General features: G+C 33.5%; 1 protein-coding gene and 1 long non-coding RNA gene across 2 annotated transcripts; both read left to right on the forward strand.

Moving 5' to 3' along the window:
* The first annotated feature begins 9963 nt into the window (after positions 1 to 9963).
* On the forward strand, positions 9964 to 13897 carry LOC143082365 (uncharacterized). The gene is made up of 3 exons (XR_012980362.1): positions 9964 to 10743; positions 12501 to 12645; positions 13763 to 13897. It is a non-coding gene; the product is annotated as an uncharacterized LOC143082365 (long non-coding RNA).
* On the forward strand, positions 13898 to 18490 carry LOC143082364 (uncharacterized). The gene is made up of 2 exons (XM_076258016.1): positions 13898 to 13912; positions 15408 to 18490. Exon 2 carries the CDS (start codon positions 15422 to 15424, stop codon positions 16481 to 16483), a length of 1062 nt encoding a protein of 353 aa, XP_076114131.1. The 5' UTR covers positions 13898 to 13912; positions 15408 to 15421; the 3' UTR covers positions 16484 to 18490.
* The last annotated feature ends 8469 nt before the right edge of the window (positions 18491 to 26959 follow it).

A 26959-nucleotide genomic window follows, 5' to 3' on the forward strand; every position in this document is an offset into this window, starting at 1 on the left:
GGAACCCCCCCTTTTTACTCTGGTTGTAGTTTGATGTTAATTTGGTAAGGTCCATCTACCAGAATCACATGAGTGAACAGATGATCACATGATGCAAATCAGACTTCAGAGTGGAGAAAGTCAGGAACTGAAACTTCCATAATGAGGGTGGGCACAAATCACAACTCGGGCGGGCATGTGATTCTGGTAGATTGGACCTTACCAAATTAACATCAAACTACAACTTAGGTAAGTTTTGTTTAATTTGTTAATTTAGTAAGTCCAGTCTACCTATAGAATCACATGAGTCTTTAGAGTTCAGTTCTGCACTTTCAGTAAAAATCTTTGTAAAGTAGCAACCGTTATACTAAAAACACTACATATTCCACTACTTGGAAAACTCTACTAATTCTAAATTTCGGAATTATATACATCCTTATATACACAAACTATCTTATTTTCTCTTGGCCAATAAGATTTCATTACTGAAGGAGCTGTCATTAGTAATTGGTCTTTGATAAAATTTTCGAAACACACTATCTTTCCTCCATCCAGCTGTGCGAAAAATTGTAGCTATAGGAATTCGTCCACTAACATAGGAAGTAGCAGCTCCTCTAGTACTATGAGGTGTAAAGATTGTCCTATCTATTCCAGCCATAATTAAAACTTGTTTAATCCACTTAGCAATGGTACCCTTTTTTACAGGTTTATACGGTTTTTGGAAACTCAAAAACAATTGAGTGTTATTTAATCTTAATTTATTTGTGCGTTCTAAATATTCATGTAATGTATGAACCACACAAATCCTATAATCTGGCTTAAATGCTTCTATAAATATCTCTGGTAACTGATATCCAGGTCTGTTTAATTAAAAGTCATCCAAACCCACCCAAGCAGAAAGTATTGATCTATTTTCTATATTAATATGCTCATATGCGCTGGTTATTTTAAAAGTATTTGTTTTGCTTTCCATATATATGTATGCTCATTAGCATTGATAATATTTTTTGAAAAGATCATGGAATACATATTATTGACATTGGTTTTATTTATATTGATGTTTTATATGATTACGGGATTTTTATGCCCCACCTACGATAGTAGAGGGGCATTATGTTTTCTGGTCTGTGCGTCCGTCTGTTCGTTCGTCCGTCCGTCTGTCCCGCTTCAGGTTAAAGTTTTTGGTCAAGGTAGTTTTTGATGAAGTTTAAGTCCAATCAACTTGAAACTTAGTATACATGTGCCCTATGATATGATCTTTCTAATTTAAATGCCAAATTAGAGTTTTGACCCCAATTTTACGGTTCACTGAACATAGAAAATGATAGTGCAAATTTCAGGTTAAAGTTTTTGGCTTCAGGTTAAAGTTTTTGGTCAAGGTAGTTTTTGATGAAGTTGAAGTCCAATCAACTTGAAACTTAGTATACATGTGCCCTATGATATGATCTTTCTAATTTAAATGCCAAATTAGAGTTTTGACCCCAATTTTACGGTTCACTGAACATAGAAAATGATAGTGCAAATTTCAGGTTAAAGTTTTTGGCTTCAGGTTAAAGTTTTTGGTCAAGGTAGTTTTTGATGAAGTTGAAGTCCAATCAACTTGAAACTTAGTATACATGTGCCCTATGATATGATCTTTCTAATTTAAATGCCAAATTAGAGTTTTGACCCCAATTTTACGGTTCACTGAACATAGAAAATGATAGTGCAAATTTCAGGTTAAAGTTTTTGGCTTCAGGTTAAAGTTTTTGGTCAAGGTAGTTTTTGATGAAGTTGAAGTCCAATCAACTTGAAACTTAGTATACATGTGCCCTATGATATGATCTTTCTAATTTAAATGCCAAATTAGAGTTTTGACCCCAATTTTACGGTTCACTGAACATAGAAAATGATAGTGCAAATTTCAGGTTAAAGTTTTTGGCTTCAGGTTAAAGTTTTTGGTCAAGGTAGTTTTTGATGAAGTTGAAGTCCAATCAACTTGAAACTTAGTATACATGTGCCCTATGATATGATCTTTCTAATTTAAATGCCAAATTAGAGTTTTGACCCCAATTTTACGGTTCACTGAACATAGAAAATGATAGTGCAAATTTCAGGTTAAAGTTTTTGGTCAAGGTAGTTTTTGATAAAGTAGAAGTCCAATCAACTTGAAACTTAGTATACATGTTCCCTTTGATAAGATCATTCTAATTTTAATGCCAAATTAGAGAATTTATTCCAATTTCACAGTCCTTTAAACATAGAAAATGATAGTGCGAGTGGGGCATCCGTGTACTGTGGACACATTCTTGTTTATGGTGTTTCACCTCTTATTTTTTACGTGGCGAGGATCTTCAGCGGCCTCCACGTTTCACAGATTGTGATAGATTATGGACCATACACCGGATATTTAATACGTTGCTAAATATTAATCAGTTACAAGAAATGATCTGTAACAAGTATATTTATTTGTACTTGATTAGGGTTTATAACTTTCAGCTCGATTGTCTTGAACGTTTACAAGCTATTCTATTATTTTCCTTAACCATGATTCTCATTGGTTGTTTCCAACAGTCAGAAATCAATGTTTTATGATAGATCGTTCCAATTGCTTCACTGTTTGATAGAATTTAGTAACACGCCTTTTTTCTTTTTCTAACCTGTGGTGAACTCTTTGCCTCGTTTCAGGCTTTATCTATGTCATCATTTCTATTATGTATGTATACAAGTTTGTGTATCTTTATTGTTTTGATATGCGTATTACTCGTACTTCTTATATAAAGTTTTAGATACATTTTCATGATTTATCACGCCTTGTTAACTTTTCTTGTAAATTTTTGTGTCTTTTATACGCTATGACTGGTTTCCTTCTTAAAATGATTGAGAGTTCAGGGTCATTTTCTATCAAATTCCAATGTTTTATAATTGATCTTTTTAACTGTTTCACTGCTGGGTTATATTTAGTGATAAAGATTGTCGTTTTAACATCTGGTTTTTCAGTGTTAGTCAATAAATCATTTCGTTCTAAGTTTGAGGTAGATATAATCGCTTCATCGATTTCTGTTTGCTTATAATTTCTTTGTAATAATTTTTCTCTAAATGAATTAATGATCTTGGTACGTTCATATATATCGTTTGTGTTTCTTATATTACGGATAATCTCTCCTTTAATGAAGCCTTTGAATACGCTTTTAGGATGACAACTGTTTCTATCTAAGTATTGAAAAGTTTCTGTTGGTTTTCTGAAAGTCTTAAGATCTAGGATCCCAGAGTCCAAAAATCTTTTGCCTTTATATACTTCAGTATCTAAAAATATAATTCTTTCCGACGATATAAGTTATAAACCCTAATCAAGTACAAATAAATATACTTGTTACAGATCATTTCTTGTAACTGATTAATATTTAGCAACGTATTAAATATCCGGTGTATGGTCCATAATCTATCACAATCTGTGAAACGTGGAGGCCGCTGAAGATCCTCGCCACGTAAAAAATAAGAGGTGAAACACCATAAAAAATCCCGTAATCATATAAAACATCAATATAAATAAAACCAATGTCAATAATATGTATTCCATGATCTTTTCAAAAAATATTATCAATGCTAATGAGCATACATATATATGGAAAGCAAAACAAATACTTTTAAAATAACCAGCGCATATGAGCATATTAATATAGAAAATAGATCAATACTTTCTGCTTGGGTGGGTTTGGATGACTTTTAATTAAACTCAGAAAATCAAATCTTCATTTTTTAAAAATCTAAGTGAAGTTTTCAAGAGATATTAAAAATTTTACCAAAGTTTCATGTGAGTTTGTTTCAATGTGTTGTGAGTTACTGCCCAACATTTTGGCGACAGACAGACACACACAACAGTATACCATAATACACATGTACGTCCTGTAAATGGGCGTATATACATGAACAAAATTGTGTTTATCAGTCACTCTTGGGTCAGTATCAAAAGTGATTGGTCTGAATTTAAATCAGTAAAGTAACAAAAAATGTATCTTTCATACCGCAATAAAGTGACCGTTGGAAAATGGAGGCCAAACAGGCAGGGCTGATTGTACTTGAGCATGCGTTGGTTAAACTTTAAAACATTTTCCTTAACATTACTTATTCAAGCATTTGTTTCATATAAGGTATACCTACATGTACATGTTTTTTTCTTTATGGAAGTAATCTTCAACTCTTTGACCCCAACCGGCTTTGACACTGCTGCTGTTGCATTTTGGCCTCTATTGACACCACCTTCAACTGAAAAAAAAAACAAAACAAAAGGCATCTACAGAACACATTTATCTCCCGTCTTACAGAGTTTACAGATTTATCCATTGGACCACCAGCAATGATGGCGATACATGGCTGTGTACATTATGTATATATACAACTCGTCTAAACATCAACCCAACAAATGCTTTCGCAAATTTTTTGTTCTTCCCTCGCCGGGATTCGAACACATGCTACGGAGATATTCGTGACTATTATTGACTGCATTGTTATATAGATTTTCCTTCAATTTTATATGTTAAGCGCTTAGAGTATTATGTTTATTAGATAGGCGCTATATAAAAGCTATGTAATAAATAAAATAAATCATCACTTACTGAATGTGTCTTCATACACTTCAGCTTCCTCTGAATCATATTCATATTCAACTGGGAATGTTTTATCCTTTTCTAACGTCTGGAGATAACTTTTGTCTTCTGAAAAAGTATGCAAATTCATACGTATAAATAGTGCATAAAACATGGAATGATGTGTTTTTTGTACTTACAAATGTATTACTTGTGTATTAAATAAATGGATCCTGGACTCATTGTATATGATATTAATGTTTCAACTTACTGGTATATATAATTTGTAACAAGTTAGTACAATGTAAATAGTATCATGTAGGCCAGTCCGACGTGTGACCAGAAGTTTCTGTTTGCGACATACAGATGTCATAGCTGTATGTACACATGTAACTTCGTGTAACCATTCGGAATTACGTGTCAACTTTTGTAGCAAGTTAGAATTAAAGACATTAGAGAAAAATGGATGAACAGGCAAGATTGATGACATTCAATTCTGATTTGAGTAGTCTTTTCATAAAAAAACTGCATTTAACATGTTTAAAACTGGTGTTGTTTTTTTTCAGCATAGGAACTGGACACAGATGCATGCATTGTGACGTAACAATTTACATCGAAAAAGCATGCATATTACATATACATATACATTTTAACACAAAAACATATGATCTAACCTTGTACAAATAATTTTGTCGTCTTGAAAAGCTATTTCATTTTTTCGCTGTTATTATAACCTCACTGTGAAAAAAAATTAGCCTTTTCTCAGACGTGATAATTATTTAGACTACACTGACTAGATCTGACCATAAGATGGCTCAATGGTTGCTACAATAAGGATAGCTTCGAAAAAGTAGCTCTTTATTTTGTCCTATGAAAATTTTGTGACATAGCGCACGTGGCAGCTACATTAAGCACTGGCGAATCTAGGAGGGGGGGGGGGGGGTCCGGTGGTTGGAACTCCCCTTTTTTTGCCGATCAATGCATTTGAATGGGAGCATATAGTTGGAACCCCCCCTTTTTACTCTGGTTGTAGTTTGATGTTAATTTGGTAAGGTCCAATCTACCAGAATCACATGAGTGAACAGATGATCACATGATGCAAATCAGACTTCAGAGTGGAGAAAGTCAGGAACTGAAACTTCCATAATGAGGGTGGGCACAAATCACAACTCGGGCGGGCATGTGATTCTGGTAGATTGGACCTTACCAAATTAACATCTAACTACAACTTAGGTAAGTTTTGTTTAATTTGTTAATTTAGTAAGTCCAATCTACCTATAGAATCACATGAGTCTTTAGAGTTCAGTTCTGCACTTTCAGTAAAAATCTTTGTAAAGTAGCAACAGTTATACTAAAAACACTACATATTCCACTACTTGGAAAACTCTACTAATTCTAAATTTCGGAATTATATACATCCTTATATACACAAACTATCTTATTTTCTCTTGGCCAATAAGATTTCATTACTGAAGGAGCTGTCATTAGTAATTGGTCTTTGATAAAATTTTCGAAACACACTATCTTTCCTCCATCCAGCTGTGCGAAAAATTGTAGCTATAGGAATTCGTCCACTAACATAGGAAGTAGCAGCTCCTCTAGTACTATGAGGTGTAAAGATTGTCCTATCTATTCCAGCCATAATTAAAACTTGTTTAATCCACTTAGCAATGGTACCCTTTTTTACAGGTTTATACGGTTTTTGGAAACTCAAAAACAATTGAGTGTTATTTAATCTTAATTTATTTGTGCGTTTTAAATATTCATGTAATGTATGAACCACACAAATCCTATAATCTGGCTTAAATGCTTCTATAAATATCTCTGGTAACTGATATCCAGGACTAGTTTGCTTAAGCAAGTCTCCATATCTAATTTTAACTGAGTATGTATCAAGTTCCAAATTCCTAATATCTATTAAGAAAATACTCTGCATTCTCTGACCTGTTGTTAAAGCTAATAACATAGCCAATTTAAATGTTATGTTTTTTAATGTAATATCTTTGTTCCAAGTCTTTAAAAGACTTAGCACCATTTCCACATTCCAGGTACAATTATACCTAGGTAAAACAGGTTTCTTATTAAATATTCCCTTCATAAATTGTTTAACATGAAAATGTTTTCCAATTTGCACATTAGTAATAAGATAAACAAAACTAGATACTGCTGATTTAGCAGTATTAACAGCACAGGCGGCATTGACCAAATGTTTTTCTCTGACTGTTAAGATCTGTTAAGGACGTCTTTACACTAAATCCATTGTATGTTGGAAGTGTTCTAACGGACATTTCAGTCTTAAATGCATGCCTTTTTCTATTAGTTAGTCTTTGCTTTGAACTAGCATATCCTAAGCCATTTAGATGCAATTCTAACAAAAATTTTAATAGACTATTTACAGATGGATCAAATCGATCCGTTTTTTCTTTGTCACAAAAAAGCAGCCACTTTTTGATATATGTCCCATACTGTTTTTTGGTAGAGTCTCTCCAGGAATTGATGATGATGTCGGCAGCCTCTGCTGATACTCCTCCCTCACACATTTTATTCCTGAGATCTTGAAAGCCGCCAATCTCATGTTTTTCAAAGGATGAGTTTGATTTGTTTTGGGATTCATCAGAATCGTTTCCACTTTTGGCAAAATATATGGTTGATCGCAAATCATTTGTAGTAGCTGCGGAAACCAAGGCTGTGTTGAAAATAAAGGTGCTATGACTAATGCGGTTGCTTTTTCCTGACAAATTTTCTGTAACACTGCACTGATCACACTGAAAGGAGGGAATATATATGCATAAAATGTATTCCAAGTTAAAGAGAATGCATTAACAGCCAAAGCCTTCACATCCGGCCCAAAGGATACATATTGTTCTAATCTATTGTTATGTTTTGATGCAAATAAATCAATGTCACATGGACCAAGTTTATTCATTATACATTCAAAAATACTATCAATAATCATCCATTCCATATCTGAATTAGACTTGTGTCTGCTTAACGCATCTGCTTTTATATTTAACTTCCCTGGGATATGAAAAACACTAAGCCAAATTTGTCTATGTATACACCACAACCATATCTCTTTAGCTAAATTATTTAACTCTTCTTTTCTTCCTCCCATTTTATTCAAATACTTAATAGCAGTTGTATTATCAAGAAATAATTGTACATGTTCATTACGAGTTCTGCAACAAAAGGCTTTTAATGCAAGAAAAGCTGCTTTCAGTTCCAAAAAATTTATATGTTTATTACGTTCACTCAAACTCCAAACACCTGGTAATGTAAGATTATTTGTTACATCAAGAGCTCCATATCCTAACATACTACTGTCAGATTCTATTTTTCTATCTGGTGGCTTAAAAACAATTGGTTTATAACTATTATGAATGTTTTCAATCCACCAGTTTATACATTGTTTACTCTCATTTGATAATATAATTTTAGCATCAAAATTTCCTTTATTCAATTTTAATTCAACATTCTTTTGTATTTCTAAAGTTTTGTAAAAAAACTGGTGCATATAAGACACCATGTTCACTAGCAACCAATTTTCCAATTAACTGCGCAAATTCATGTATGGTAACAAAACACTTCCTTAACAAAGTTCTGCATAATTCCACAATATTTGCAACTTTCTTTTGTGCTAATTTCACTACCATGTCTCACTATACTGAGATATTTTTCCCGCAACAAAGTTGGCAGTAGTATTATGCAGACAATTAAGATTTAATAATGTACATGTACTTACATTACTATTACTAACTGTGTCCATTTCTAATGAACCAGATTCCCCTTTCCTTTCTTGTTGTAGGGTTTCTTCTGCTCTCGTCGAATCTGGGCCTTTTTGGCTAAAAAATTGTTTTTAAAACCACTTTTCCCTTTGAAACTTCCATTGGCATTGTCAGACTTAAAATTATCATTCCGAGAATAAGTGTCCTTAACTTCAGGAACATGTGCCTTATCCCTGTTCCATGTACTTTTAACTTTCATTTTATTGCCCAGTTTAGTACTATCGTCTATTTCTTTCATCCGTTGTTCCAGATTTTCTCTGTCCCCAAATAAATAGTTCGGCGAAATTTTCTCATCTTCGTGGCTCAGGGCTAAATATTTTTTGTCTAAAGCTGGCGTTAGCAACTTCCTTCTTTGACTAGACAGATCTCTATGAGCATACAACAACAAATTTAGGGAGTCCAGGGATAGTTCAAACGTTTCTTCCGATTCTTCCGATGAGCTTTTCAAAGACTTTTCCATTAGCTGAACAACCGGTATCATCCCTTTAACAAGATACCCCTGGGTTCTTTGCAAGGATCTGTCATTATCTTTCAGACGTTTAGATGTTTCCTTAGAACTCCACAGCACTTTGTTCACTTTAGGAACCTCTAGAAATTCACAATTCTCTGGCCGAACAAATTTATTCACTAATTCCTGAACTTCTTTATTTTTATGATCTACGGCAGACTCCGTCCCTTTATTAACAATTTTTGCTATCTCATCGTGTACCGGCGATCCTAATCTTGGTTTCTTGGACAAAATGTTATCAACTTTTTTCATTTTTTCCATTTTGGACATGTCGTAACTTTTATTCTTTTTTGAGGTGGTTCCTCCGCCACATGATCCTCCTCATCTTCCTGGGAAGACTCATAATCCCGTTCCGATTCCTCCTCCGAGACACTGTCATAAAAAGTATTCGGAGATTTGCCCGTCTATTGTTTCTCAACTGCGTCGGCGCACTAGGCCCAATCGGATCAGCTGTTTTGTGAAGAACCGCATTTTTAATTTCAATTACGGACTTGGTAAGCTCATTAATAGCTTTCTGCTGTTCAAAATAAAGTTTTTGATTGTTAATCAATTGCTCATTGTATTGAGCTAACAAATCCGGTCTCTGTTGATTAACTTCGACACTTACGGTAAAAGGTACATAATTAGGCTCCGCCCCCTTTTTGTTTTTATCAACTGTCGCTCGCTTCGGAACAGAATGTAAACGGGTAGGCTGTGAAGATGATGGAGCGCCAGTATGAATCAACTGAAGAGAACCATCATCCTTCACCACTATTGCCTGGTCTTGGAAAACATTGCAGTTTTCCACCACTGGATCCAAAATAATAAATTCCTCTGCCATTGTTCGGAATTTCCTAAACACACGTGCCCTCTCTATCAGCGCAAACACATTAACAAAGAAAATTGTTTACAAACATAATTTCATGTCAAATGAAAATTATGAATAACATCACTATAGTAAAACTTTCAAACTACGAACAATTCCTGACTATCCAAACACTAACATATACGAAATTTTAATTTTTTGTCTCCTAAATAAATAGTCTAACTTTGCATTACAAAGGATCAACCTCGTTCTGATTTGCATCATGTGATCATCTGTTCACTCATGTGATTCTATAGGTAGATTGGACTTACTAAATTAACTTTAGTGATTTCCTTCCTTTTTCAAATGGAGTCTCTGGCCTAGGCAATAGGGAAAAAAATTGGCACTTCTATATTTAATTGTAAGGGGGTGCCGCTGGGTGTCTATCACCCCACCTTTTTCATTTAATTTAGAATTAAAACTAGATGTGTCAATGACACAAATAGCCCTGGTATGCTGAAATTGGTATTTTACGAGGGTAAAGAAGCTTTCTAACAAATGTTGCAGGCATGAAAATAGGAGAAATAAAACGCATGATTCTAACCATTCTCCTCCGATATTCTTGCACGGTACTTATGTTTTCCATACATTGCGTAAATGTAGTCCCCATCTTTGTACTCTGCTACGTTCCCTCTATTCAAACCAGTTACATTAGCTATATTTAACAAGCCTGACCCTTTATCGGACCATTGGATTATTGCGTACATGACGGAGGATAATATGTTGTTGCAGTGGCTGTCTTGTAATCTACCGCCAATTTTAACCAATCAAAATACATCGTACAGAGACTGGCAGCGGAACTCGATGAATACGAAAATATTTTATATATTCATTAATTTAAGGACATTAAAGGTGGAAAAAAATTGTGTATTCATTTGCATGACAAAAACGCTACAGATCGAAATAATTAGTCATTAAAATTATTAATTATAAATGAGCGTTTACGAAAATAAATTATGTCCTTCGCCTTAGTGGCAACATCCGGTATGTTGCCCTACAAGTACATGTACAAAATGTACACACCAACTGTTCAGTAATTTTGCGTTTCACTACTCTTTTGTTGTAAGTTGGTTGATGAAGTTAGGTTTTGTTGCAATTTTGTGTGGCTACTGTTCAACATTGGCAAGACATCTTCAGCAAAAACGGCGATTATCACTCATGTGTGAACAGTTGAAGTTAAACTGAAAGTGAAATGTGTCATTATGTGGACGTAACAACAACCGAAATACTCAAATGATTAATGCCTTACACAGTTACTGACTGAAGGTTGACTGAATTTGCAATCTATTGTTCACCATAATTTCAAACTTCAATTTGCAGACCCCCTTTCAAGAGGTAAATCCTCATTTGAAATAAGACCCCTTATCGTCAGCGATGATACAAGTACATTGTAAATAAATAGTCCCTCATATCTGCACATATAGTCATTTAAGGCATGAAAAATATTTAAATCAATGTTTTTATACGACCGCAAAAATTGAAAAATTTTTGGTCGTACATATTGGTATCACGATGGCGGCGTCGTCTGCGTCGTCCGAATACTTTTAGTTTTCACACTAGAACTTTATATAGATATAGGAAGATGTGGTGTGAGTGCCAATGAGACAACTCTCCATCCAAATAACAATTTAAAAAGTAAACCATTATAGGTTAAAGTACGGCCTTCAACACGGAGCTTTAGTTTAAGTCAATAGAATTCTATGAAATTTCGAACACAAGGTTTATAACCACAAAAGAAAGATTGGGTTTGATTTTGGAGGTTTTGGTCTCAACAGTTTAGGAATTGGGGGTAAAAAAGGGCCCAAATAAGCATTTTTTTGGTTTTCACACTATAACTTAAGTTTTAGGCAATAGAAAAGTATGAAATTTTGACATAAGGTTAATTACTACAAAAGAAAAGTTGGGACTGATTTTGGGAGTTTTGTTCCTAACAGTTTAGGAATAAGGGGCAAAAAAAGGGCCCAAATAAGCATTATTTTCGGTTTTTCGCACAATAACTTTAGTATAAGTCAATTGAAATCAATGAAATTTAAACACAAGGTTTATGAACACAAAAGGAAGGTTGAGATTGATTTTGGGAGTTAAAGTCCCAACAGTTTAGGTATTAGGTGCTAAAAAGGGGTCCAAATAAGCCTTTTTCTTGTTTTTTGCACCATTTCTTTATTATAAGTAAATAGAAATCTATGAAATTTAAACACAAGGTTTATGACCATAAAAGGAATGTTGTGACTGATTTCCGGAGTTTTGGTTCCTACAAATTAGGGGCCTAAATTAAACTTAGTTTGATTTAAACAAAAAATCAATATATGGGTTTCTTCAATATGCTGAATCTAACCATGCATATTTAGGACCAGTTATCAAATTTGTTCACATTGAGGTCTAAAGGGTCCAATGTATGGTGCCTTCTTATATTACTTACATAAATGTACATATTTATAACCAAATTTATTGACCCTAAAATAAAAATTGTTCTCTATTTAAGAGTTTTGGGCATAAATATTTTATTCTGATCCCACTGTTTACGAAGCAGAGGGGACATTTTGGAAATAACTGTTTTGTATTTTAAGCTTGGCCTTCTTAAAAGGTCGGGCAAATGCTATGAAACTTATACTCAAGTCACAAAGATTATTATCACATAATACAGAACAAGTTTGAATTTGGTGGCATCACTATAATTGTACTTGTTTTATGCACCTTTATCATGTTTATAACCATAAAAATTGAAGACTTTTATGTGAAAAATTTATTTGCATCATTGTAATATTAATATACTAATAAAAAGCACAATTATGCAATATTTCTTTGACTGCTTATTTCAGCTAATATACAAAATGGAAGATTGTGATTTGGCATACTCTGTGGTGAAAGAGACCAATGGAAAAATTATATACAGTTGCAAAACCTGTCTCAAAAGACGCACATCCAAAAGACGTATTATGGATCACATCACATCTGTTCATAGGTGTAAGTAATTATTTTGTAATTATGTGCTATTTTTAATGAACTTGGATAATGAAAAGGTTTTTATAAAGTTGCAAAATTTTGTTAGAAGATTTTTAACACAAATTACAGTCTTACTACATAAGACAGTTTGTAATTTAATAGAGTGGATCTAACATTGTTGGGTTGATGACGAGTTATATATAACACATGCCCACCGAAAGCTCTTTTTTTAGAGAGCCCAGGTGGTCGTGTGGTCTAGCGGGACGGCTGCAGTGCAGGCGATTTGGTGTCACGATATCACAGTAGCATGGGTTCTAATCACAGTGAGGGAAGAACCAAAATTTGCGAAAACAAATTTACAGATCTAACACTATAAAAAGCAAATTTTTGGTTTTTCCCTCCCCCAACATGGCTCCATGTTGAAGACCATACTTTAACCTTTAATGGTTTACTTTTTAAATTGTTATTTGGATGGAAGGTTGTCTCATTGACACTCACACCACATCTTCCTATATCTATATATATATATTTTGAACGTAGTTTTCAATTAAAACTCGTTTATATATATTAATAAGCTACAGTGACACATTGAAAACTTAAAAAGCATGAAATAAACAAATCTTATTAAAAACCAGGTAGTCCAAAAACAACAGTAACCATTTTGTAATAAGTGCCAAAAGTGGACTAGCATAATTTTGTAATAAATGAACTGAAGTATAATTTTGTACAATTGAACTTGGAGTGACCAAAATTTATATGCTGATACATCATGATACTTGGTGTCATTTGTATTCACCCTGAAGTGGTCTAGGTAGTTACAACTGTAATTACTAGCCCGTCAGCGCTGAGGTTGTGAGTTTGAACCCCGCTCTTGCAAGTACACTGGACTTCAAACATAATTGACCACGATTTCACAGGGCACTCTGGCTTCCATCACCAAATAAAAACTGGCTGCCACAAAATAGCCTAAATACGGTGCTAAAAGGTGGCGTTTAAACACCAACAACCAATCAATCTCATTTGTTTTCAGAGCATAAAATTTAGAAGAGATTTGGTATTGGAGTTTGTGCTGCATAACACAAGCTGCATAACAGTGTTGTTCAATGATGTATAATCATTTGTATTTGTACTCTATCAGATGATGAGCAAATGGTGTCAAATGGGAAGTATAGCTGTTACATTATACAAAATGCAGAAAATGATGAAGAGGGAGAAACTACATTTATATGCCGCATATGTCAGAAATCTTTTACAACCAAGCAAAGAGTCCACTATATTCATGGGACCAGTAAGTTTCAAATTCAAATTTAAGTGCACAAATAAGTATTTTTCTTGGTTTTCGCACAATAACTCTAGTATAAGTATATTAAAATCTACGAAATTTAAAGACAAGGTCAATGACCACAAAAGGAAGGCTGGGATTAATTTTTTGAGTTTTGGTCCCAACAGTTTAAGAATTATATGTAGGGGCTTAAAGGGTCCAAAATTAAACTTTGTTTGATTTGATAAAAAAAATCAATTACAGAGGTTCTTTGATATTCAGAATTAAACCGGAGCATCTGGTTGTTGAATGTGTTTCTATTTGTGTCCATTTGATGAGTTAAGCTTTTTTTCAACTGATTTTAATAGTTTGTTATTAGGTAGTACTGTAACATGTACACCACTGTCATAGTGTAGGAGACGGTTGGCCACCTGTTTAATTCTGCCAAATTCTTTATGTGTCTGTCCCAAGTTGGGAGCCTGTTATTCAGTGGTTGCATTTTGTTGCTTTGTTAATTGTAACTTTTTTTTGTTCATTCATCTTTTTTGTACATACACAGTTTGGCTGTTAGTTTTCTTGTTTGAATTGTTTTAAATTTTTCATTTCGTGACCTTTTATAGCTGACTATATGGAATGAGCTTTGATCATTGTTGAAGGCTGTACAGTGACCTACAGTTGTTATCTTTGTCGTTTGCTCTTTTGTGGAGAGTTGTCTCATTGGTGATTATACCACCTGATCTTTTTATTTACACATGTATAATGGAATGCACAACAAAGAACAAAACAAACATGCATTTTATTTTTTAAAGGGACATTAGCTGTCAAATTCATGCTCACAAATTGACTTCAATTCTCATATCTTGGATCTATAACATACTATTATGTTTAAATCCATATCTGAAAGAAACAATGATCAATGCTATATATCAGCATTTTATTTGTGCATTTTCGTCTAGAGGCCATCTTATTTACCATTTTGATGCAGACAGTCACATAACCTGATATAAATATGAATAAAAATAAATAGCAACCACCTGCAATTGGACTTTTCTAAATTTGTTTGATTTTGTAGGTTCATCATCAATTTTTATCTTTTTTTTTTGCATTCAATGACTGAACATGGCATATACATTCATAACCAATTTCTGGGTATAAATGGGTTAAATTTGGGGTCACATGAATACAGATTTAATGAGACCAATTCTTTTATCAGGAATGTTTCTCAGCTTATTTTTACAAAACTGTACTAAACTAACTGCTAAAAGCAAAAAAAATAAAATCACAAAATGCTGAATTCTGAGGAAAATTCAAAATGAAAAGTCCCTAATCAAATGTCAAAATCAAAAGCTCAAACACATCAAAACTATTATTATTCCACTTTCATAAATGACTGATGCTTGTAAGTTATGCCCCTTTGACGACTAGCAATGCAATGACTCATCATTTGCACATATAGAAAAATTCATAACATGGTATTTTTATAATGCTTAACTTGACTAATAAAATTTTTAAAATATTTTAGGTCCTTCTTCAAAGATGTATAAAAGATACAGTGATGACCCTTCTTTTCCTGTGCCTCCGAGAACAGCACGTAGGCGTATTTTCAGTGACAATAATAAAGATGAAAGCAATATTGAACCATGTGCTCTAAGGGAAAATGAAACTCAGTCTGTAGATGACAATAATGAAGATGAAAGCAATATTGAACCATATGCTCTAAGTGAAATAGAAACCCATTCGGTAGATGACAATAATGTCATTTATGAAGGTTATGCTACAAATAGTTTTGATGGGGAAGAAATAATTGATGGTGTGACTTTTAACTCAAACTCTGACTGTGAAACAGATATTTCTGAAAGTAGCATTGGTTGTTTGTCTTACAACTCAAATTTGGACTGTGAAACCGATGGTGAAGAAAGTGCTACTGCTAGTAGTATTAATAGTAGTATAAGTTGTATGTCCTCTAATCCTAATTCTGAAAGTGAAAATGATGATAGTTTTTCGACAGATTCTAGCGAAGTTTTATCATCTGAGAATGAACTTAATGCAACACAGCAACCTTACACAAAAGATGAATCTTTAGCTCTGTGTATATCAGCTTATGCTGCACGATTTAATCTTACAGGTGATGCAACAAAATACCTCAACAAATTATTATCACTTAGAGCTGAGCCTTCTTCCAGTTTACCTAAAATAAAGAATGATGTATGCACCAACTTTAAATGTTTCAGTTACTGTAGTGTATGTTTCTCAGTTTATGAAGGTGACAATTACATATGCCAAACAAAAAACTGTGGGAATTACAGATACAAAGGTGGATTAACATCACAAACATCTACTAATCGACAACCAAAGACTTCATTTCTTATTGCAGATGTAGGGAGTCAATTGAAACAAGTATTGGAGAAAAAGGGTGTCTGGGAAAGTGTTCAAGATCTGAAAAAAAAACTGGAAACCCCAAAACCGCTTTATGCGACATCACTGATGGTGATTACTATAGGTTTCTTTGTTCCGAAGGAAATTTTCTGGCAGACGGAAATCATCTCAGTGCAGTCTTCAATACAGATGGTATACCCTTATATTCTTCATCCAATGTGAAGCTCTGGCCTATATTTTTAGCAGTGAATGAAATTCCTGTTCAAAGTAGATTCGCAAGAGACAATATTATTTTGGCAGGTATTTGGCAGGGGAAAGACAAACCACCATTTCTGCAATATTTGTGGAGTTTTGGAGAAGAAATGTGTCGTTTGCATGATGAAGGCATTACAATTCATCCTCCATGTCTAGCAGACTCAATAACAGTAAAACTTTCTGTACTTTGTGGAACTGTGGATTTACAGGCTAAAGCCTATATTTTGAACATGACAATGTTAAATGGAGAATATGGTTGTTCCACTTGTGAAGAACCTGGTGTGACAGAAAGGCAAGGTAAAGGATATGCCAGGTTTTACCCTTACAGAGAATCTAATGTTAAACCTCAAATACGAAGCTCTGAGGATGTGAAGTATGTTAAAGGTCCAAATGCAACAAAATGTAAACGTCTGAAAGGTATATGTGGCATATCTGGATTAAATGCTATGCCTTGGTTTGATGTAGTTTGGGGAATCTTACCAGATTACATGCATGGTGTTTTGATGGGGGTAACGAAGAAGTTACTTTATTTATGGTTTTCACCTACTTCATCTGGACAACAATATTTCGTTGGGAATCATTTGAAAAAAATTTCTGCAAGACTTTACAACATTCAACCTCCAGATTATGTTGAACGTTTACCAAGGGACATTGAAAAACACTATTCTAATTTCAAGGCTACAGAGCTGCAAACCTGGTTATTATTTTACTCAATTCCATGCATGAAAGATATACTTGCAGAGAAATACCACTCACATCTGTGTCTGCTCTCTGAGGGAGTATATCTTTTGCTAGGACAAACCATCACTGAAGAGGAAATAACCAGAGCAGAATGTCTGCTTGAAGAATTCTATAAGTCATTTTCACTATTGTACAATAATGGTTCATGTGGCCTCAATTTTCACAATGTTGGCCCACACCTAACATCTTTTGTAAGACAATGGGGCCCTCTATGGGCATGGAGTTGCTTCCCATTTGAAGATGCAAATGCGGCCATCTTAAACTCTGTGCATGGGACTGGAGATGTAACACAACAATGCATAAGAATGAAGGAAGTAGAAATGCGGTTAAGAAGTGTTGATTTAAACCTAATTCCTTCAGGAAGTGACAAAAGATTTATCGGTAAACTTACCAATTCCTCTAGACCATGGAAAAAAACTGCTGTCAATAACTGTGAAATAACAGGTCGCAAAACTGTTATTGGAGAGCGCAGAAATATGGAACAATTACTTTGTTCTTCAGGTGCAATATCTGCAACAGAGTTGTGTGTAGTTCTTAGGGTGCGTGTCAACGGTGAAAAACTTTACAGCAAGGAATATTCAAGAATGAAGAGGAGGGTATGCTACATAGTGTGTACTAAAGAAGGAGGCATTGTTAGCATTGAATACTTTGTATTAAACACTACAACTGGCATTGTATTTGCTGTAGGTAACCAGATGGTTCCTACAAGTAGCTGCTTTTTGAATGCAAATAGTGGAAGACACATTGTTAAAGTGGAAAAATACACAGATCAGGTCGTGGTAGAGGTGGACAAAATTCAAGAGAAACTGTTCTTCATGAGAGTTGAGGATGATATCTGTATTGCCAGAATGCCTAATTTGTGTGGTCATGGAGTCTTTAAATAATGAAATATTATTCGTGGTACATTTCATATATTTATTTAAGGTCTTTAAAATTGTTCTTGATTTTAAGAATTTCACGAAAAACCTTTTCCTTAGGGCAGTTGAATATCTAAAGACTTTTAGAATAGAAAATAAAAGAAAGATTTTGATAAAGGTAAAAAAATTCAATGTTACTCTTTGAAATACTTCCAGTGCATAAAAATTGGTTACAGTAAATATTATTTTTACTTATTTCATTTTCAAGTCCAATATCAATTATAAATATATTTACTTCTTAATGTATGTTGTATACTATAATTGAATATCACAAAGATGAGATTGAGATCATTTGAAATAAAAAAATAACTTTGTTCAGATGCATCAGCTTCTTCAAACCATGAATGTTGTGTTTCATGATCAGTGCCTATTTTTTTATACAGTGCACATTAACACTGATCACCACCTGAACAACTTGCAGACAAAATGGTATATGAATTTTTATATATATCTTTTGCATCCATTAAGTCATAATTTCCTCATAATTTATTATCAGATTGACCATGGTTGACCATGGTCATACACCAGACCATGGTTGACCATGGACAATTCATGTTATCGACCATGGTCAACCATGGTCTTATGTTTGACCATGGTTGATAACATGAAGTTTAACCATGGTCAACCATGGTTTGATATATGACCATGGTTGACAATGGTCACCAAGGTTGAAAATCCATGCTGACCAAGGTTAACCATGGTTAAAGCACATCCAACCATGGTTTGACCATGGTTATCAATGGTCAGCGATGGTAACCATGGTCAACCATGGTTGCGTTTTGACAGGGGTCAGAATCAAATGGTCATCCTCTAAAAAGCATTTTTTTTCAAAATTGTCTACTCTTTATATATAATTAATACATCTTCACTTATAGAGTAAAGGGTGCGTTGTGATTCAATTCCCCCCCTCTGTACCAAATTTCTTGAGAAATCACTGAAAAGGGTTTAGTTTGAATGCTTACAAGTCGCCTCATCCATACTTACTTTCAGTTCATGTTCTTGTCCAGAATTTTTGCATGCTTTGGTTGAAAATAGGGTGGTTTTTGCCATGGAGGTCCTGGACGTTTCTCCACTCTGCGTCCCTCTAAAAAAGAGTCATTAAAGCTGAGTTTATTTATCCTCCTGTCTTCTTTTTCAAGGTCTTCCAATTTTGTGTCTAAATTGTCCCCAAAAAGGTACTCTGTAACTGGTGTGTTCACATCTGTTACCCTCCTATATTTAATAGGAACACAGATATTTGAATACATTTTGAAGTAAACATGGTAAATGTTTAATGATCTATAGGCTCTCAAGAGTCTGTGTTGCTCACCTGAATTAACTGATGCTTAGGAAATCATGTACAAAAAATTGTTAAATTGAATATATAAAGGGCATATTTCCTTTAGAGGTTGAATGACAAATTTAGTCATGTTTGACTCATTTGTAGATCTTACTTTGCTGAACATTATTTCTGTTTACAGTTTATCTCTATCTATAATGATATTCAAGATAATAACAATAAACTGCAAAATTTCCTTAAAATTACTAATTAAGGGATGGCAACTAAACAATGGGTTGTTGGATATAATCTGATGAACTTTTTTACTCCTTGTTAGATTAGCTCTAAATGCTTTAGTTTCAGAGATATAAGCCAAACACTGCATTTTACCCCTATGTTTTATTTAAAATCATGTTGGCCATGTTGGTTGGCAGACGGAATTATCAGACACATTTTTAAAACTAAATACCCTAGTAATAATTGTGGCCAAGTTTGGTTAAATTTGGTCAAGTAGTTTCAGAGTAGAAGATTTTTGTAAATGATAACAGACGACAACACTGACGGACACTGAAGTGTACCATCAATGAGAAAAGCTCACCTGACCAAGTCAGATAAAAAATAATTTGTGAGTGTCAGACATGGTGTATTTGTTTTGTCATTAACATCTGAAGGTCTTTTTATCTGTACTAACTAGAAACTGTCTTCACTTAATTCAACTGATCATTTATTTAGACTGTGGTTTATTTAAAATGTTGTACTACAACTAAGAATTCACCAATATCCATTATCCATCCAACCATTAAGAAAACAAGAATGTGTCCATGGGCATGGAAATAATCACTTGCACTATCGAGACAAACATAACAACTTACAAAACTAATGTACTGCTAAGTTTTAGAAAAAGTCCTCTAATTTCTCTATTTAAGTCAGAGTCAATGATTTCCTTAACTAAAGGACCCAATTTCTTTGATAGACCAACAGCAAAACTGAACTGCAAATATAAACCGAAAAAAATAATATTATACTTTATGCATCTCATTCACATAATTTTAGGACCGTATTTGGCAATATGTGAAAGTATATATTAATATTTAACCCCAACCCATTAAAAAACCAGTTTAATTTGCAAAATAAATTACTTTAAATTGTATATACTGCATATATTTAAGTCAAATGTACTATATATATGCATGTCAGATGTTTAAATTTGAATAGCAAATATATAAATTTACAAACAAAGCCAAGATTAAGATACACGCAAACACTTATTGTGTTAAAAATTTAAAATACAAATATGAACCTGTTTATTGCTATGCCGAGTTCCATGTACCATATTCTTCAAATAGCTATTGATGGACTCCAACCCAAAACAAGAATATCCATATAAATGGCAGTACATCTTCACAAATTCAGGTAAATGCTTCAGTAGATGCAAATTCATTGTTTGAGATCTTTCTCCTGGAAACAAAAGAACTTTTGGTTAATACTAAGATTTCATTTCTAAAAAAAATATACATAAAACTTAAAAAGATTACGATTTCACAAAGAAACTGAAGTTTTGCCAAACGCCATAGCTATAATCAGATTAGAAAGTTTACAGAATTCATTAACAATTTCTCAGCTTCTGAATAAAATATATGTTATACTGTGCATGTGGATTCACTTGTTTTCTTGGGTAACAGTTTTTGTGGATTATATAAGTCTTACATGTTTATGGATCTTGAATTTCATGGTTTTGCAAAAGTTTTAAAGCAAACAATACTATGGAAATTCTGTTATTTGTTTAAAATTTGATTTCGTTGTTCACCTTTTCACACCAAATCCCTGAAATTTGTTATCTGACCACAGGAGTTGTACATTTCATACAATTGAGAATGGAAATGGGGAATGTGTCAAAGAGATAACAACCTGACCATAGAGCAGACTATAGTAAATTTAATATACCCACCATAATGCCATATATCAATGGGAAAATCTTGCAAAAATCACTATTCAATAGTGTTGTGATGTTACAACAAAAAATATTGTTAATAATCTTTTATATATTTGCAAAATTTAATATAAATAATGTAGACTCTGGTTGCTTATGGCCAAATTGATTTTTTTAAGACCAGAGTGGGAACTCACAACTAACTGTGAATTTAAAACTAAAAGAAGTGCTGTAGGTATGCCAATTAAGAGACATTAATTGTATAAGTCAAAATTGGCTTGGAATAAAGATGTTAGCAACAGGATACTCATGTTAATGCAGCAATTTCATCAAACATTTATATTGGTCAGAATATTTACGTGTATTAAAACTAATATTGGATTTCTCGTTTCAGCATTCTTCATGGAGTGGCTGTACTTTTCCGGTTACTATTCATGTGTTGTGTATTATGTATCGTAACACTTTATAGTTATTGGATAGGTCGAACTTAAGACGACAAAACATCCAAACAGCACCAGATCATTTGCGATTCCAGCTGCTTTCAGAATAGTAATAAATAATAAAAGAAAGTAAGAAAGCTGCAGTTCCCTGTTACTGATTTGATTAAATGATTACCAAATATAAATTATTTGAATACAGATGAAAAGATGCATGTTTTAAAATAATGATTGTAATAAAGAAAATGTAACTTTTGTTAATAAAATGAAAGTAGATCTTGACAATATGTACGGACGCATTGGAAGATGTATACATCAAGTGTAGAGATACTGACAATATCCAGTACGTACATGGTACAGATCAAACAGAATGTGCACCAGTATGGATAATAGGAATATTTTTTTTTTTTAAAGAAACAAAAACGTATTGCATTGTTATAAAAGCTGTTCATGTATTATTGTATAAGGCAATTGTGAAAAACAGATCTCCTTATTTTGTATATTGAATGCCAATACATTTGTTTATACTTCAATTAAAAAAGAAATTTGTCAGACACAAAAATATAATGCAGGCATACCCGTAGCCAGGGGGGGTTCGGGGTCCAAACCCCCCTTGAAACCAAATAAGAACTGTTAAAATCAATGTTCGGTTCATATTGTGACTTAGAGTCGAGCTCATAAGTCCAAATAACCCCCTTTGGAAATTCCTGGCTACAGGCCTGTGCAGGCTTATACTCCTCATATTAAGCATCTTAATAAAGTACAGTCATTAATCCGTTTTGTACAGCGTATGTCCAGGATGACTTACTTAGGCATTCCCAATGTTGATGGTCATTGGGCAAAGACCAGTAAAAATTGGTTTAATTCATTTGATCGATAAGCTTTTACATACCATATATAAATGTATAGTCTTGAGACCGCCATTACATGTGTACATGTCTTACATAATGGTAATCAAAGTTAAGGAATAACATTTAAAGAAGTAGGTCCCGTAAGGGGCGATTTTGGCCTCAAGTTTCAGATTCATCTGACGAAAGAATTTGGACACTTTTTAAACACTTTAGTGTCTATTTCAGTTGATTCAATTAGTTTATGTGAAATATTTTATCTGATAGTCATTATAAACGCTCCGATTCAAGCTTAAATATGAAAAATCTATCAAATATGCAAAAAAATGTCACTTTTCAGATGATTTTGTCAAAATGAAAGTGGCCGCATCTGTGTTCATCCTCAACCTTTATATATTTTATTTATTATCATCAAATACAACTTGCATTTCAATATTAGGAAGGAACACAAATGCGGCCACTTTCATTTAAGACGGAAACCGTCATAAATTTAACTAAAATGCTAAAATTGTGAAGATTTCAGTAATTTAGCATGACTTAATGATGGTAATACCTGATTTATGTATATTGTATTGTCAAAACAGCCAATATTTATGTAGCAGAATCATTCTTCTTTTTCTAATAAATTACTAACAGTTTACATTTTAACAATTTTGTAAAACTGCTATATTTTGGGGCCAAAAAGGGCTCTTACTGGACCTACTCCTTTGCCAATTATTGGAACAATTAAGAACATTGATATACTTTTATAAATGGCACTGGCTACGGTTACATGGAAATGTAACAATAATAAAAATATTATTGTTACGTTGGAGACTAATTGCCAAAATGCATGGTTGGGTTAGGACCTGATTAATTACGAATGTAAAAAAAAACTATTGAGGCTATGGTTGTATTGTTGTATGAAAAACAGCAATATACGATGGGACTAGTAATATGTACTAAATAAAAGTTTAAGACATTTATTTTTTATTTACAATGACAGTTTCTACATATGTATCCAGTTAGTGGTTTTTAAAGCATGTTTCATGTGTTTAAGTCCTACACATTTTTGATGAACGAACTTACGTCTTCCATGGATACATGTATACAGAAGTTCACAGTGAAACCATTGAACCATATTTTTCGCCTTTGGAGTACTCAGTCCTAATCTGGAGTAGTATCTTTAAGAACATCAAAACCATGAATACGTAAAACTATTTACACACCATTTGTTGAATAATAATATTTATTATTTATCATTATTACAAGCATTATTAAGTACATATGAAAGAATTAAGCAATTAAACTAACGATTTAAGTTTAATTAATCTAGCGTACGTACATTGCTGTTTTTCATGTAACAATAACTCAATGTAACTGTAGCCTCTAATTACTGTTACATTCGTAATTAATCGGTTCCTTACCCAACTTTCCATTCCGGCAATTAGACTCCAATGTAACAATAATATTTTTATTAATGTAACATTTCCATGTAACCGTAGCCAGTGCCTTTATAAATATCTAATTGTTGACATCAGCATTCACATGGTGAACTAGCACTTAAGAAATCAGACTCTGTATGTTGGTCAAGTATATATTTCACACTGACCCATGATTTCTAATTCTAAATATGCATTAAACTGGCCACTTGACATGAACATAAACAACAAATATCATCTTGTAGGCATTCATTCATCATTCAACTTTTAGAAATTTGAAGGCTTCAAGGTAATATGAAAGATACAATTCACAGATCTTAATTTTTGATCGGCTTATATGTTGTGAACATCTGAATTATGTTATGTGAGATAAAATATACTTTAATAATATATTATTAAAGAGAGAATTTTAAATTTATATGTCAATAACAATGCTAAGTTTTTCCGGACACTTATTAAGGTTTTGTGTCATTTGCCTGTAAAAATATCTTCTGTTTTGGAGAACGATTCCGTTGTTATTTGACTATGTTTTCATTCCTGTTTGCGGTTTTTGCAGTCAAGTTTAACCCCGCCACAATTTTGCGCCTGTCCCAAGTCAGGAGCCTCTCGCCTTTGTTAGTCTTGTTTGATTTTTGATTTTAGTTTCTTGTGTATAATTCGGAGTTTAGTATGACGTTGATTATCACTGTACTAGTATACATATTTTCCAGGGACCAGCTGAAGGACGCCTACGGGTGTGGGAGTTTCTCGCTACATTGAAGACCCATTGGTGGCCTTCGGCTGTTATCTGTTCTATGGTCGGGTTGTTGTCGCTTTGACACATTTCCCCATTTATTTCTCAATTTTAGTTTTAGTTTAAACATATTCTGTTGCTCAAAAAGGGCAAATGGATTAAACACAAGTTTTTCAACCTTTTTTTCTGCCTCTCCCCATGTTTTTCCAATATTTCTAGTTCACTCTTTATTTTGCGTCGCCATGTTTCTTTTGGTTTTTATCTCTTTTTTCATCTGGTGTAAAACTTGGAAAATCAAATGCATTTTGCAATGAGCAACACCACGGGTGTCACATGTGGAGCAGGATATGCCTACCCTTCCGGAGCACCTGAGATAAATACCAATTTGTGGTGGGGTTCGTGTTGCCTAGTCTTCCGTTTTCTATTTTGTCTTTAGTGTATTTTTGTATGTCTGTTTGTCTTTTTTTCTTTTTAGCCAAGTCGTTTTCAGTTTAGTTTCGAGTTATGAATTTAAATGTCCCCAAAATAAGCAGTTCATCTATCTAAAGTAATACAATCTAAGCCAGACTCCTTCATCTTATGACTTTTCTATACACTTTACACAAGTATTCCCATTCCAAACTGCGAAACAAATTGGTTGGTATTGCTTTGTTTCATAAAAAAAGAATGGTCAACGAAGATACAGGTATCTTGTCTTAAGGAGGGATTCATGTATACTTTGTAAAATTCACTCTGATTCAAACAAAAAATTCTCTGAAACCGAATATATCAAGATTCTTGATTTCTTGATTGACAACATAATTGTTTTGTCGGAAGATGTGTTTTTATAAAACTCTCGGCATTCCCATGGGAACAAAATGTGCCCTTCTCCTTGACGTCTTGTTCCTTTACTCTTATGAGACCGACTTCCTACAGTAACTTCTTTAGAAGAAATAAAAGAAGTTAGCAGTATTCTTCAACTTAACTTTCACTACATAATTCAAAATTTGGTGACAATGTTGAACGCATCTATCCTATCGACTTGTGATAAAAGATACAACAGATCCCGTTAATAATGCCTCATAATTTCTGGACTAACATCTAGAAATTGACGATGAGGGTCGGTTGAAAACAAAACTTTACGACAAAAGAGATGATTTCAGCTTCCCAATTGTGAACTTTTCATTTCTATGTAGCAACATTCCAACAGCGCCTACATACGCAGCATACAACTTCCAGTTGATAATATATTTTCGGGCTTGTATAGTCTATCATGATTTCCTTGGTAGAGGGTTGCTGCTAACAAAGAAAATTTTAAATTAAAAGTTACAAATGGTGAAGATGAAATGTTCCCTTCGTAAATTGTACGGACGCAATCGCGAGGTGGTTGACAGTTTCACAGATGATAGTGGATATGTTCCTTATGTCGTAACAACAATCCCGTTCCCTTTTCATGAGTGTGACATACCGAGTTTGTATAAACATGACCAAAACGACGGGTACTACATGTAGAGCAGGATTTGTTTAACCTTCCGGAGCACCCGAGATCAATCTTAATTTTTTGATGGGGTTCGCGTTGCTTAGTTTTTATACGACCGCAAAAGTTGAAAATGTTTTGGTCGTATATTAGTATGACGTCGTCGTCGTCGTACGAAGACATTTGGTTTTCGCACTATAACTTTAGTATAAGTTAATAAAAATCTATGAAATTTAAACACAAGGTTTATGTCCATAAAAGGAAGGTTGGGATTGATTTTGGGAGTTTTGATCCCAACAGTTTAGGAATTAGGGGCCAAAAAGGGCCTAAATAAGCATTTTTCTTGGTTTTTGCAAAATAACTTTAGTATAAGTAAATAGAAATCTATGAAATTTAAACACAAGGTTTATGACCACAAAAGGAAGGATTGATTTTGGGAGTTTTGATCCCAACAGTTTGGGAATTAGAGGCCAAAAAGGTCCAAAATTAAACTTTGTTTGATTTGATCAAACAATGAATTATTGGGGTTCTTTGATATGCCAAATCTAACCATGTATTTAGATTCTTAATTTTTGTCCTGTTTTCAAATTGGTCTACATTAAGGTCCAAAGTGCCCAAAATTAAACTTAGTTTGATTTTAACAAAAATTGAGTTCTTGGGGTTCTTTGATATGCTGAATCTAAACATGTACTTAGATTTTTG

The sequence above is a fragment of the Mytilus galloprovincialis genome, chromosome 7 (assembly GCF_965363235.1).
Source record: "Mytilus galloprovincialis chromosome 7, xbMytGall1.hap1.1, whole genome shotgun sequence".
Taxonomy (NCBI): domain Eukaryota; kingdom Metazoa; phylum Mollusca; class Bivalvia; order Mytilida; family Mytilidae; genus Mytilus; species Mytilus galloprovincialis.

Excerpts from the sequence above, each read along its gene's own strand:
- LOC143082364 (XM_076258016.1), top strand. The coding sequence starts at position 15,422 with ATGTATAAAAGATACAGTGATGACCCTTCTTTTCCTGTGCCTCCGAGA.